Here is a 16,525-nt window from a genome sequence, read left to right on the forward strand (position 1 = left end):
TAGTGTAGGGGTCCAGCATAATTTTCCCAAAAAAATATAGAATTTAGTTTAATTCTATTAACATTAGGTTAGTTTAGGTTAATTCAGGTTAGTTTAGTTTACTTAAGGTTAGATTTGGTTAGGTTATATTAGGTCTAAATACTTGCTTTTTTTTAACGTACTTTTGGACCCCTTCTGCTAAACATCGACCAAAAATGCTTTGCAATTCGCTCATTGATTGGTAAAATGACAATGCATACAACCAACACATTTATATTTTGCAATTGTGAAAGATATGTAAATATAAGGGTAATATTACATCACGAAAAGTATTCAAGGTTCAAAGGAAAATTATCAGAACTATTACCTGATATAATAAAAGAATAAACCAAGAAATATATAAAAATGTACATGTACATAATCATAAAAACATATGTTCTGAATATGTCACTAATATCATCCCAGAAACAAAACAAAATATTTGAAATTAAGTAAATGTTTTAATTGTTATTCCAGGTGCATGTTCCCACTGATTGTTACCCAAATGATCCAGATAACGATCTTCCCTTGCTAGAGGACAACGAGCTGCCACTTCCAGAGACTAATAAATGTTTCCACGAGTCACGCTTTTACGAAGAAGGCAGTCAATGGAGGGCTGAACACGATCCCTGTATGATGTGTCACTGTCATCGAAGACGAGTTACGTGTGACCCTGTGGTCTGTCCACCTCTCCCGTGTGAGAATCCTGTTCACTGGCCTGGAACGTGTTGTAAATCTTGTTACAGTAAGTAATCTACATGTAAATAAAGAACGCCACAATGTGTGAATAATTGTATGTGTATCTGTAGTATGCAGTGGCGTATTTACGATTTTCTTTCGGGGGGGGGCTTTGCTAACTTTCGGGGAGGGCTTTGCCTGAAAATGTGAAAATTCTGCAAGATATTTCATATACTTTACTATAGTAAGTAAGATTTCGGGGGGGGGCTTAAGCCCGGAAGCCCCCCCCCCCCTAAATACGCCACTGGTAGTATGTAAGCTCACAATAGTGAGAAGGGACGGTTTTTCATTGTTAGAACTCTTACTTCTGGTGCTATTACCCTGAATCACAAAATAATTCGTGTCTTTACAGGGAATCGAACTCAAAATCATTAGATGGTCTTGAACCAGCTGTTCTTCTCATAAAGACAGTATACATCCTTGGATATAAACCGTCACTCGTAGATCAAATGTATACTCACTACCCTATTGTTATTCATTTTAAAAGAATATATGGAACAATTCGATAAATTTTGGCACAGAGATGTTGTTGAATGCTTTATTATTATTATTATTTTAGACAAGAAAAGCCCCGTCGGTTGTAGGCAATCCTAAGAAACTACAATAAAAAAGTATCTTAATTGAATTCATATTTAGAATCGTACAGTCACCCACATAAGTACCTGGACCCCAAGTAATTGAATTATAACAGTCAGGAGCTCAGGTAATTATGTGGGTGACTGTACATATATTTTAATAAAAAGGGATAGTTGTGTATGTAATGGATAGGGACATTTATATGTTAATAATATATGACAATTTGGAAAATTTGTTAAACTGTGAGTAAGGAGGTGAACATGATTTTAAATCTGTTTTTTAAATGGACAAAATTTTAATTACCATTATTATTTATTTATTTTCAGATATTACAGGCTTGGAAGAGAGTAATATTAGTAACACAAAAAAATGCAATCTTGGAAATCTATACCACGTTGCTGGCAGTAGTTGGCACCCATATATGCCTCCAGGAGGATTCAACCGTTGTACGATTTGTACATGTGATGTAAGTATTATTCCCTTTTATGTGTAATTCATTTGTACGCATATGTTCAAAAATGTTCTTTCCTCAAAGAAAGATTCACCTAATAAATTTGAAATATACTCTCTTCAGTTGAGATTTCTATAAATTAAAAGATGACTTCTTTGATTGTAAACGTATATGTAGTGAACTAAATAGATAATTCCTCTATTATAAATGGATACATAGTGAACTAAAAGATAATTCCTCTACTGTCAATAGAGACACAGTGAACTAAAAGATAATTCCTCTATTGCAAATGGATACATAGTAAACAAAAGAATAATTTCTCTACTGTAAATGGATACATAGTAAGCAAAAGAATAATTCCTCTACTGTAAATGGATACATAGTAAACAAAAAGAGAACTACTCTACTGTAAATGAATACGTACTATGCAAAAAGGTAAGTACTCTATTAGGAAGTAATCAACTGCTTGTTATTTAATTTGCGATTCAATGATATAATTCCTCATTTCATACGTGCTAATGAATCCTCTGGCATACATATTTCAAATAAGAACAGTCTTACCTTGTGTCTCGAATTTCTGATTTAATCATATGGTTTCAGTCTTTTCTGACATTTTCTTCGGTGGCTGTAAAAGTAATAAACTAGACGAGCAAAATAGTGGCAAAATTCCAGATAATTGTAGACCGTGTTGTACTACTTAAAGAAACATGGTTCTTAGAAAAAGTATGATGCACAGATTAAATACTAACCACATTAGAGAAGAAGAAACGAAAGAAAAAAAAATCTTGTGCATCGAAATTGGACTGAATTATTAGATAAATGTGAATTCATTTTTATGTTGATTGTAGGAAATGAATGTACACAAATCTGTCTTTAGAACATATATTTTTCTAAAATTTTTGCTGTAGTTTTATTGCAGCAAAAATTTTACTGTATTTTTTTTTTAAGGAGAGAAAGTATTTGCTTTCTTTTTTTTCCACTCAGAGGAGTTATACAGAAGGGGAGGAACCTTAACCATGCGTCCGGTTTAGCAATTTTTAGATGTCACCGAAGAAAGTGTCAGGAAACACTGAAACCATATGGATAGGGCTAGCATATTATTCTGAAATGCCACAATGCCAACTTTTTTATATAGACATTAACTTTCTACACAAGAATGGTACATTTTGTCGTTTATTTTCGTGTTTGCTTTTAAATGCATTATGAAAAAATACATTGAAATGTATGAAAATAATAAGAGTACTTGCATAGCATCACCTTGACTTTGCTCCTTCATATTTTTCAATATTCTAAACTTTTTTATAATGATTTCATCTTTGAATACAAATAACCAGACATATTTTTACATGCAAAGCGTCTGGAATTGAATTGGTAATATATTTAAGCTCAGAAAATGAGTATAAATCAGAAAATTTCAGAAAATGAATTCGGACATAAATTTTTACCCTCAAAATGCAGACATGTCTGCATAAATGCTGACATATGGTAAGCTTATTCTGAAATGCCTATCCTGCGTATGAGTAAATCACAAAAATTCGTGGCCGGATTTAACACTAGGCTCACGTCTAGGGGCATACTTTGGACGAAAATTTAATAAGATGGAAACATTTCCAAAAGTTCAATAATAACATAATTAAAGTTAAAGTGAACGCTCATCATACTGAATGTATGATGATGTACACTCGGATAAAAGCAAGGAATATACTTTAAAATTATTTTAAAGGCAAATACTGTTTCATAATTCTCTATTCTTCAATTTATTTTATTTTTTTAGTATAAATAGAAAAGTAATATTTAAAAAACTGCTTTTATTTTATGTAACCAAAATAATAACATAAATTTCAACAATTATTGTATTCATTTTAGTGACATTTTAATGTTTGAATGTTTACACTGTTAGGACGAAAATTCGAAACGAATTTATTTCATTGTAAATTCATTTAAACTTGTAATTTTATTTAAAAAATAGTTAAATTTATCAGAATTCGAATCTTACTGTACGGCAGGTTCAAAGTGGAAATTCATTAACATTTATACAAAAACGTTGAAACATTTTTTTTTCTATTGTGTTAAAATTTTGTACATCGGGGCGAGGGGCGGCTAACTCCCTTCAGTCTAGAGACGGCAAAATATTAAATCTGGCACTGGATAAAAGTTAAGACTGTTCTTACCCTCAATTCATGTACATGAAAGAAACTGTAACCATATATGGATTAGCTAAAATTAATGTTAGAATGAAAATCTAATAAAGGAATGCTAATCTGCTGTATATTCACTGGTGTTGATACTCAATTCCTACAAGCATTTATTTATTTGTTTTATATTATTATTATTATATTTTTTTTTTTTTTTTTTTTCCTGTGTGAGTTCTATTGTAAGTCTAACTTACTCATTTTTTAATCCCATTGTAGCCGTTGACATTGAACGTAACCTGTTCCCACACTCAGTGTCCGCCACTGACATGTTCAGCGAAGGAAGCGTATCGACCGGACAAAGATGCCTGTTGCAAAGTGTGTCCACCTGAGCCAAGTACGAGCACGCCTAACCCCACGCAACAAGCAGACGCCAGCTCAGAAGACAAAAGAACGAAAGAAGACATTCTGAAAGCTGGAGGCTGTCAAGCTGCTGGGAATGAAGTCCGTGAGAATGGAGCTGAATGGCACCCACGGATTCAATCCACAGGCATTGTCAAATGTGTCATCTGTAGATGTAAGGTTAGTAATTAGGTTGTTTGTTTGTATCCATGTTCATATTCATATTCATATTCATATTTATTTGCCTGTTCATAGCTTACAAATGAGGACAATCCTCAATTAAGCATTACAGTTGTCAGATATGATTTACATTCTCTATATATTATCAGTAAGATAAGTTTCCACAGAGTAATAGCTTTTTTCTAACAATAATTCTAACAGAGTATTTCTGAATATTGTATTGATCTACGCAAAACAGAATGTTCCTACTAAGTTATATAGACAAGGTATATTCGTTAACAAAAAATTAGCTACTCACCAATGAATCCTCCCTTGGAAAGCCAAAAATGTCCTTACAGCTACAGCTAGATACAAACCTGCTTTGAATCTGGATACTGGCAGCATTGATAGAATTCGGTTACTTATCTTTGATGCTTATTTTGAATCTGGCAATAGTGGCGTAACGTACACATCACGCTTCCTTCGATTCAGTTCACTCCTTTTTTTGCACTTCGCTTTGCTCGTGACATTTAGGGATCTATTCTTTACGTTACATTTATTTATTTAGTGGTATGTATTCCTTGTTTTACACCTTTTATCTCCTTTACGTTTTAATCCTTTTCATCTTGCCACTGAGGACGGAACCAGCTTTGAGTTCAAAAACGTTTGAAAAATATTTAGGCTTTCCATTGGAAAGTAGCCAATTTTTTTGTTAATTTGAATCATCCTCTTATGCGCTCATATAATTGTAAGATATATGTGTATTATATGTATAAACTAGATCGTGCAAACAACTTCGTAAACACTTCAGTACAGCGTCTTTGATTAAAGTTCCGAGAACCATTTCCAACTACTATAATATTGCGTTACTCCTTAGAAATCACATTGAAGAGATAGGGGAAACATAATTTCCGTGTGGTGATGGTTAACGTACACTTTTTCAACTGATATTGTTTGAGGATCCTAGCGTACGTTACAGTTAGTGTGCCCATGAAAGAATGAATATACAAATTATTTTATCGAAAGGCGGATGAAGGGTAGTGTGGACGTGACCTCTGAAATTTACAGGTGAAATAACACTTCCTATACATTATTTTCCTTGAATCTTAAATTACATCATAGGAAAGGAGAGGTGTCTGGATATTCCATCCGAGATTTTACAAAGTTTCAAATTCATTTCTCTTATTAGCCAGGAACATTTCCGTACTGGATCCTGGTCCTATTGTCAAACCAAACTAGAATAGGGATAAAAAGTTATTAACTACAGTGGAGTCTTTTTAATTCGAAGTCCAAGGGGACACGAAAAAACTTCGAATTATCCAAAATTCGAATTATCCACCAACATTCATTTTCACATATATAACAACAAACAAACCAAAGTACTGTGCATCAAAAACATGTAGACTTTACCTTTAAAGAAGCTTATTTGCGTGATCGAATACCGCAAACTAACAAACGACATTGACTCCACATAATTCAAACTGCGTGTGCAATGGAAAATATATTTACGTACAACACTACAACATACTTTGAATAGCCCAAACAATTAAACACCAGTAACAATTTGAATATTTTGTTCTCACTTTTAAGAAGTCGTAAACCTCATTTGCTTAAATTTGATTGTTTTTGTACGGTCAATAAACCTTGAATTTCATGTATTGCGTGGAATACGGTATTAATAACATTTGGTTGACTTTATCAATAATTCATCTTAAATTTTCAACCAATTCTGAAACAAGATGAGATTGGCACACGTTCTCTATCTTTACTTCTTCTCCAACTCACCTTTATCTTTATCATTATATAGATTTTCTATTTATCTTTTGTATTACTCTTCCCTATGGCTGTATCTGGATAACTGAAAACACGTTAAAACTGTATTTCTCTCTTTACATATGTCCAACATTAAAAATTTTCAACTGTATTTACTTCGAATTATCCAAAACATAGGTTCAAAAGTTCGATTTATCCACGATTTTTTACTATTGTTTTCAATACAGTTTTCAAGGGGAATGGACTTCTGTTCGAATTATCCAATATTTCGAATTATCCAAGTTCGAATTAACGAGACTCCACTGTATATCACACACAGGTCCTTCATGTAGATTGGAAACAAGTAGGCAGTTTTTTTTTTTCTCCCTGGGCGTTCATTAAGTTGTTCACATTTATCATTAACCATGACACTGAATAAAGATATTCACGGCAGCATTTAAGAAAAATTATGTGAAATATTGCATTTTATAAGGGGAGAGGTCCGTAGTCTAGTGATGAAAGTGTTGAACTCACATCGGCGTGATCCCTAGTTTTAATTCTCGGTCGATGCACCCCAATTTTGAACATTCATCTAGCGTCGTGGGGCAAACTGGGGAGTTACACAAATAAAAGAGGTGACGACCACTAGGTCCAGAAAGCTCCTGACATGCCTGTTAGAAGCGCTAAACATTGTATTCGTCGCTAGGTTGAACGTAGTTTTGCCCACTGCTAACAGGTGGCATTGAAGCAGGCTTTAGGCTTGCAAAAGGCTGTCATACCAGTGGTTGGTTGGTTAGTGCATTTAGTTTCTTACTGAAGAACCTAAACAATAGTTCTAACATAATTATAGCAATTATTAACTATTTTACTTACTGTCACTCATGTAAATAGTGCCATCATATATTGTAATAAATTACTACATGTGAACGTAATATGTAGTAATCATGTTAATGTTTGCTGACATGTTCTATATCACCGTGCAGTGAATGCAATAAATACATGAAATATTTTCTGTATTGCAGGATGGTGTTGCGCAATGTAGAAGAAAGGGATGCGCCCGTTGCCGTCGCCGAAGAAATCACCCAGATAACGAATGTTGTTCGAGGTGTCGCCGCAATCAGCTGCACAATCAAAGGAGGAATCGCGGAACAAGAGAAAGTTGAATCTACAGAAGTAATGAAAGAGAGAAAAAAATACAGTGATTTTTTTTTTCAATTTTCTTTCGGTTTTTTAGAGAGGCTATATAAATAAAAGTTCCTTCGTGGGCTTTTGAATGAACTTAACAAACGTGGCGTTACCAAAGAAGACTGATAAACGACGTGGTTGGTAGCAGGTGGCATACCGAGGTCCCTCCCCGTATGCCATTAAGTAATTTATTATTATATTTCTTTTGTTGTGTGCCATTTCTCTGTCCCCGCCCGGCTTCCTCCCAAAAAGGACTGGACATACATGAAATTGTGCATATGTAAAGACGGAAACGGGGAAGATGAATGTTTTTTATTTATTCTGACCGCGTATGTGGTCGCTGTATTATTAATGTGCTTCAAGAACAGACTATTATATAAAAAATAACATTTGTTTTTTATTGACAAAGTGCGATCGAACTGACTTTTTTTTCATGTACTTAATTTTTTTTAAGTTGTTCATTTCTGTTTCTTTGGCTTTATCTGGTTGAAAAAGAAAGCGAAATTGTTGTTGATAACATTTGCATATAGGTTACTAATTTCCCACCTTTATAGATAAATATTCCTATTTTTATTTCGTATTATTGTGAAGGTATGATGTGTAAAAATGAGAGGGTATGCATGAGTGTATGTAATATATATAAATATATTAAAAGGATGTATGAAAGAGTAAAATAAATGTGTGTGTGTGTATGGGCGTGTGTTTGTGTGTGCGTAAGCAAAGGTGTTAGTAAAAAAAAAAAAGTTGGTAATAGACAACGAAGCTATGAATCTCAGTGCAGTGTTTTAGACTGCTTATGACGTAGTACTCACAAAAGTTAATAAATAAACAGCACATTTATTTAGAATTCTGTCATTTTTGTTTAATTAAATAGATCATGAGTGTCTTTGCAAGAGAGAGTGATCTTATAGAATGCATATTATTTGTGCATATGTAAAATTGTGGCTGTGTAAAATTAGAAAAAAAAAGTGCACGGAGAATTCTATTTAGTGCAAGTGTGTATGTGGTTGATATGTGAACGCATTTTGAAGAGTTACCTGAATACGTTAAAGCGTAACAATCCACCGTTTGAGGAGATGAGTAAGAGTAATTTCAAATATTCTTATTGCAATACCGAAGATGCGCGGGAATTCGTATCTTCATGTCACCATAGTTAGGTAAAAAAAAGTAAAAAAAAATACACTGAAAAATGTACTCTAGTTAATGTTCTTCCTTTACAAGAGTTAAATTAAGAATAGGGGGAACTGATGTAACATTTCTTATAATATTTATTGCTATTAGATTTTTGTTAAATATATGTATAAGAAAGTGTTAGTATTAATGTCACACACGCTCACGAACTTCGTTTATTAGAAAGTCATAACAGCTGCGCCATAATCACAAGTACAACAATAATAATAAAATCATCAGTGAAATAATGCTTGTAAATAGACAAAACGAGTCACCAATATAACCTGAGTTTATGTTAAAAGAATCGGAGGTCCAGTAGATAATGAATGGACTAGTCAGAAACCTATTATTACTATTATTGTTATTATGACTGTTGCTTTTTTTTATTTTACATGTATCTAATCTAATCTAATCTAACAATGCTGCCATTTGAAGGACTTTACTGTGTGCCTGAAAAATGTTGCTTCTGTCATAGAAATAGTCCTTAATAGTCCACATACAGTATATATACACACAAAGGTGATGCTTTCTGTAATTGCAAAAATAGTCAAAAGATCCAATACAATGCATTTGGATATGATGTATGGTCTAAATCGAAGTACTTTTATGTTTCAGCCCTATTTATGTAATTATAATCTGTTTTACTGGTTCGAAGATCAAAATAGTGAACATGCAAAGTACCTAACATTATTTTTTGAAAAAGTATGATGTACACAAAGAAGTGGGTTTTTTTATTCTACGTTATAAAAAAAAAAGCCGGGATTACTTTAAAAACTTATTAGGATTTATCAAAGTAATATAAGAAATATATTTGTTTGCAATCACTTCTTTTATCTTTACAAATATTGAAATATTCAATGAATTTTGTTAGTATAGATTGATAACTTCGTTTCGAATTATGCGCTAAGGTGATACGTATTATACCATTAAATACTTGCGTGATCATATGTACATGCAGCTTAACCTATATGTTAGGAGGCAAAAAACACACACAAACCACAGATATTAGAAATTGATGTTATCACATGTCTATTAATGAACGTACAATTTCCTAATATTAACGACGTAGTAAAGTTTAGAACGTAGACGGTATTATACTTTAGATATAATTGTTAATCCACAGGATTATAAAGCAGCACCAATAATTTTAATTGTTCAGATTGTGAACTTATTTTTTAAACTTGTATTGAATATACTATGGTGCACAAAGTATCATTCTTAGGGTATATTTTGATTTTAAATTACAACTTTCAAAAGACTGACTTTGTTTTTCTACTGTAGATATTTAAGTGTCATACTACAGGGTGTACCAGAAGTAGTGACTCACTTTCTGAGTGATCAGTACATTTTTATTGTTAACAAGAATGGCTTCAAACAAAATTCTAGGAACAGAGGAATGATGTAGAAATTACAGTATTATAGTATCTAATCCCTATTCTCCATTTGGAGGTCCACCTGGTGGCCATTAACATCGTGCATCTGGAGACGCACATTTCTGCATACATCTGAACGGGATTGTCGTTGAATTCCTTGGTGATTCGTGCAGTCAATACCGCAACACTGTTTATGGGTCTTTCAAACGTCTACATAGGAAAAAGTCGGGAAATATGAGGTCTGGTGGCCATGATGGCCACTCCACTATTCCCTGACGACCAGTCCATCGTCCGGAGAAGGTGTTCTTCAAAAAGTCACGGACAATCCGAGCACCGTCTTGCTGCCACCACAATGTGTCAAAATCATCCCTTTCCTGGAAAAGAGATATCATAGATTCTCCAATAAGTTTGTCTACCCAGTCACCGAACTATCAAGGATACAACATGTGAGTGATTATTTCTGAGACACCCTGTATTAAACTATAGAGGACTGAAAATTTTATTTTGTTGTTTTGGTTTCTGTCACATCATATCCAATCATGATTTGTTCCATATTGTTTGATAATAACTTCTCTATAGCAAAACTGGTACTAACTAAGCGTCTAGTCCATATTACTCTGTGTGATGATTTCAAAACTTTTCTTCATTATATAAAAGCAAATTTTTGTAACAATGATGTAATACCTGGTGCAGAAATTTAACATTGTTCTGTGATCTAAGAGTAAGACAGTATCTTCGATTAAAACATGTTTTATATGTTACTAATTTAAGTCAAATTCTGTCATTTTACTCTGTGTATTGTATTCGGTACACAAAATCATTTGATGGATAATACCATTAAAAATATAAACTTTGTGGTTTATTAAACTAAGGCTTTTATTAGCTGTAAAAAGAGAACAACGCTTCTAAAAGCGAAGTTCTGGTTTTGGAGGTTATGCCACAGTAAATAATAGTTCAATATTAGAAAATGTTACAATGCTCTGAAAGTTGAGTTTATGTTGTTAGTAACAACTACATATTCAAATTCAATTTATTACATTCTTGGATCATATCTCTATGACATTGGCCTTCGATTTGTCAATTAGCAAAGATAATTATATGTTTCTGCAGTAAAAATTGTAAAACTCATTAAGAGTGCAAAAACAGTTCTTATAAGAGATATCTCGTAAGTAACTTTTTGAATTTAACAATACCCCAACTAAATTAGGTTAAAATGAAAGATATTTGTTTTGTATATTGAGAGACTTGAACTTGTGTATTAATTATTAATTTCTATTTATGTAAAAAGAAGAAAATAAATAAAAAATACCACTTTAAATTACATTCTCATATTGCATAAGATAGTCTGATCATTCAGTTAATTTTTAACTTAACTCTAGAACTAAGTGCGCAGCTGAAAATGTAAATTCAAATGTTTTTTGTCACAGCGTTTGGTAATAATTTGTATCCGATGGAAGTATGTACAGAACTGAAGAAACAGGTTGATATATACTTTAGTTTACAATTATTTGTGACTGCATAACTAGGGATCAATGTTGCTTATGCTACCTCTTAGCTATCAGTTTTTTTTTTTTAAGTTCACATTATTAATTTTCTAATACTACACGTCCATTATCGTCTGTACATTCTGATTATTATTCGATTACGTTATTTGTAGTATTTTAATGAGAATGTGTATTTTAGAGATCTTTTTAATCATTTGTAGGATCAAAACAACGTTTTGGAATATTTTCAGGCATGAACAGTACAGTACCTATTGATGAAACACAGCAATCTGTGGCATTTATATAGTATAAAAGATCAGTTTCACACCAGATACCTCGCGTTTCACCATCTTCACTAGCATGTCGCCCTCCGCACATTGAAAACCCTCCAGGCACGACGCTCCTCTCTTTGGTTTGGCAAGCTTTTCTTTTACCACTCCTCCCTATATCATACCTAACAAAGCCCTAAATAATTTCTTTTTCTCATTTTAACACTTCAATTTCATCGTTGTGTGTCTTTTTTCAACTTCTGCCTTGTACCGACTAACGGTGATAAAATAAAATATAGACACATTTCTCTTAACTAAAATGAAATATAGAGAAGTCTAACACATTTCTCTTAACTAAATAATACAATTAACATTGTAGTGTCAATATATTTATTCCAAGGAAATTATTTTCAAAAGCTTTCATTCTCTTCCCAAGCAATTAACGATAAAAACAGTAGACTTTCGAAAATTTTTTGGCTGGACTAAAATTCAAGGTTAAGTTTAGTTTCAAGTATTAGTTGAATCTTGAGATAAATATGTGTAAAGGTACTCTCACGACATTTTATGCTCAAAATTAACATAATTAATGCAAAGAGAGGTGCATTGATTTTACTTATCACGCGAGTAGGAGAGGTGTTTATTTTTTAACACTTTCAGATAATAGAAATAATTAAAAAGAAATAGGATCATTGATGACGGATAATTAAACCCAGAAATATATCCTTCACATATTTCTAGTCGAAGTTTCCCGAAAACTAAATTTGTGATGATAAAAAAAAAAAAAAAAAAAAAATTGGTTCTTTACTTGCCATTTGTTATTCGTAATGCCATATTCAGATACAGTAAAACGTAAGCAAAAGCTGTTTTTTAGTGACAGATATTTAATTAATTTTATATACACTTATCATTCCTAGTAAATAACACGGCCTGGTTAGCTACCAATTTTTATCCACTACGTGAATTGATTAATACAATAAACAAGTAAATCGTGAGTTTTTTTTTTTTTTTTTCATGTTCTGGCAATCTTCCTGCCTTTGCCATTGAATATAGACCTATTTTCTAGCAAATGTTGCGTCCAGCTGATCTTATATATACTGTATAAATGTCTTCTTATTTCGTGATACTTACTTTTCAAAGCCTTCTCCTTCCGATGTGCCTACGCTTAAAGCTTTGTCGTTTTAAATACGTAATATCAGGCAGGGAGTACGATGTACGCAAATAAATAGCATTTCTTGCTTATTCAAATTTTGATGCAACGAATGAATGTGTGTGGAGAATCCCTATGATATTTTCTAGCTTTTTAAAAAAGTATAAGATTATGATTTTTTCCCTTAAGTATCCGCTTTTCTTTCATTATAAATCAGCCTTTGGAAAGGTACTTTTGTGGAATTGATGCAGAATAATGACTCGTGTTATATTTATTATACGTAATGTCCTGAACGGAAGTAACTTGAGTATGTTCACATTTTGATTCCAAAGTATCATTTCAGGAAAATATGTTCGAATATCAAATGGTCGAAGCAAATAGATATGGTTCATACTAAATCCGTTTATACTTCAAACAACCTGTGAGTAGGGGCTTAGTTTGATTTTTAATATTAGTTATCCATCTTAGTTTTGTCGGGCAAATGGAGGCTTAATATCTGTGAGTAACTTAGACTACCTAAAATGTATTTCCCTTTCTGGATGATGTCACAGATGATCAGTGGTGGATTTTGAGGGAAGCCACATCGGTGAAGAAAATTGAATTTTTATCGTTAAAAAATAAAGGAAGTAAACTTACTTACGTAGCGATAAAAGTTCAGTTTTCTTTACAGGTGTAACATAATTCTAAATCCACGATTACAAGTGGTACTGCTCCATTTATATGCCCTATTAATTCACCTTCGCCAATGAAGAAACCGAACTGGTCAGAATTCAGCTCATGCATTTTGGTTTTTCTTTCCTCTTTTCATTCAGTCACATACCGCTACTGCTTCGATGGTATATCCTAATGGATAAGTAAAGTGATTTTGTCACTTCCGGAATCAATAAGAGATCAATACAAAACAGTATGGCCACTGAAGGAAGCATGGGGAATGTTTCACGTTTGTTTTCATACGAAATGTTTGCATACCTTTATTTTTGATTATTTATTGTTTTTATTATTATTATTATTATTATTATTATTATTATTATTATTATTATTATTATTATTATTATTATTATTAAACACAAATTACAGTTTTCCATTTCGCTATGATATTTATATGACAGGGTAAAATCGTTGAAATTTGTACGTTTCTTTGGAACTTAACCGGTAATCAATTTTGGTGGGAGTAAGTCATACTTGACTGATCTCTTTTTCAAGTTTATAGAAAGTGATACTTTGGAATCACAGTGCATGTCATATGTTTTTTCTGAAGAGGAAGAAATTAACTTTATAAAACAGAAAATCTTGTGTTGTAAGCGGGAATTACAATCAGCGTGCGCGTAAAGATATTCTGTTTTACAAATACACCCCCCCCCCCCCCTTGATGGAACGATACGTTGTTATGTATTGTATTGTAAATCAGCTTTAAAAGTATTTCTTAATATAAAGAATCCCAGAGTTGTTATAGTGTAATTTTACATCGCTTAAAAAATACTCCCCCTACATATACATCAAATTTCTGGTACTTTCACGGGATAAAATAAAAGTTTCACTGTTGCCAGGTGTCTGTTTTTACAGATCATGCAGTGCATATTAAAAGAAGAAAAAAAACTGCTTTGTAATTTCATTGTGCCATTTCTGTCAAAAAGTGTAAGATCTTAGTGTGAGAGTTTGTAGAATAGTTTTCATAGCCAATGTACCTGTTAATAAAATGGGGTGATTCTACTCCATTATTGTACATTATGTCTGTACACTTTTATATACATAATTGTGCATAAATGCATTAAATAAAAAAGATAGCTTCGAATGAACTAATTAATTTTTTAGACAGTGTTGGATGTTAGTTATTATCATGGTAAAAAAATAATTAATATTTATTTACAAAAAAATACAATGTATTGCAATTAGCCAAGGTTTGCCAGAGTACATAATAAAAATATATTACTATATAATTTTTACTGTTTTCTTCAATTTAACCCGAAATCAGTTATCACTACCCTCAAATATGGTTGCCAAAAGCAAGGATGTTTCAAAATAGAGGATCTGCCTATACAACAAAATCGTGGAGTCATACGTTACAGTAGGTGAGTGCGGTGACTCAGTAGTAGAACGTTCACCTCCGGTGCTTGGGTCCCTGGTCCGATCCCATCTCGCGTCGTATGGACTTTGTTTTGGACAAACACCGTGCTCGTGGGTTTTCTCGGGGTTCTCCCGTTTCTTCCTACTTTCTTCATTCCAACATTTCATTCATTTCTCATAATCACAGTCTCCTTTAGCCTAACCGGCATAACCGTGGGACGTAAAACTGAAAGATTTCATTTCATTCGTCACAGTTTCTCCACCAACTCCACTCTGCCCGCTTCGCCCAATAAGATCGCAATGTTTTGAGCCAACATTCATGGCGGGAACGAGAGTAGCCAATAAGACGTGCCGATGCTGGTGTTTATTTTCTTTTGGCTTCATTGAGTTATTAGGATGTAGATATATATGAGCAGATCCTCTATTTTATAACATCTTTGGCCAACGGCCTTAATTTTGTCTTGGAATGTCCCATTTTTCAATTATGGACAGTTATTGTGAAATACTGATATAGTATATCTACGTTTGAAAACAAATTTTAAAAAATACACTGGTGTATATCATCCAACGACAAGAGACTTCATTTAGTGCAAATTAAACAAAAAAGTGTTATTTAGAATAGATCACTTTGAACCTTGCAGTGCTTTGCAGAAGGAAGAATTATACAAGTTCTAAAGTAGTCAGACTAATCAGACAAAATTTGAAGATACTATACTAAAATATTCAAACAATATAAAATTCGGGCAATATTTGATAGTGATAAAATATTCAGGCTAATCAGGGAAAATTCAAAGAAAGAATGTTCAGGCAAAATTTATGCAGGATAATCAGGAAAAATTTTAAAGTAAAAATATTCAGGCAAAATTTAATCCCGGCAGAATTTGATATTACAATATTGATTAAAAATTGGAAGTTATGAAATATTGCAAGCTAACCAGGTGAAATTTGAGACTACTGAGATATTCAAGCAAAATTTGCCAACAACTCCATTTTAGACAAAGAGAAAATTTCCTGTCCTTAAGATTAGAATTTGTGCAATTGATTTTTGCGAGAACGACGTGGTTGAATTATTATTATTATTATCATTATTATTATTATTATTATTATTATTATTTTATAATGAAAAATTTGTTCACAAATCAAACTTTGACATAACTTCAGTAAATTTGATTGAAAAAACAAACTTTCAGCCTACCTGTATGAAATTTTTAGGATTGTGAGAAACGAAAACAAATTGTTGCAGACAGTAATTGAAAATTGTAAATTTAAGTAAGGGGAAAGTAAGATGTATTTTTTTTACTGTGTGCGGACGTACTGTTTCTCCCTCTTCACCATCTTTTCACTTTAAATGTTTGGCAACTTTACCCCCAAAACTCAAATACAACAAAATCTGTCTTATGTTAGCATCATTGACTCCAATGAAGATGTCAATTTTTAATAAGGTCGAATTACGAAGTGATAGAAGCATATCGTTATATTCATATAAATCAACAGGTTTAGAAGTTTCTATTGTATGGTAGACGTTAGTTTACGTCATAGTTAACTGAGTAACTGTGGAATATGCACATTCCTTTATTTATGTAAAGGAAAATAAAATCAATCTTG

General features: G+C 32.5%; 1 protein-coding gene across 1 annotated transcript in view; it reads left to right on the plus strand.

Annotated features, from left to right (window-relative positions):
* Positions 1-14,793, plus strand: part of sog (chordin short gastrulation) — a 154,013-nt gene extending 139,220 nt beyond the window's left edge. Inside the window, exons 9-12 of the mRNA XM_081741264.1 lie at positions 496-763; positions 1,659-1,798; positions 4,195-4,497; positions 7,251-14,793. Coding sequence (XP_081597390.1) covers positions 496-763; positions 1,659-1,798; positions 4,195-4,497; positions 7,251-7,391 — 852 coding nt within the window. The 3' untranslated portion in view covers positions 7,392-14,793. The remainder of the gene's footprint in view (positions 1-495; positions 764-1,658; positions 1,799-4,194; positions 4,498-7,250) is intronic.
* The last annotated feature ends 1,732 nt before the right edge of the window (positions 14,794-16,525 follow it).

Source organism: Thermobia domestica, chromosome 15 (assembly GCF_964235325.1).
Source record: "Thermobia domestica chromosome 15, izTheDome1.hap1.1, whole genome shotgun sequence".
NCBI lineage: Eukaryota > Metazoa > Arthropoda > Insecta > Zygentoma > Lepismatidae > Thermobia > Thermobia domestica.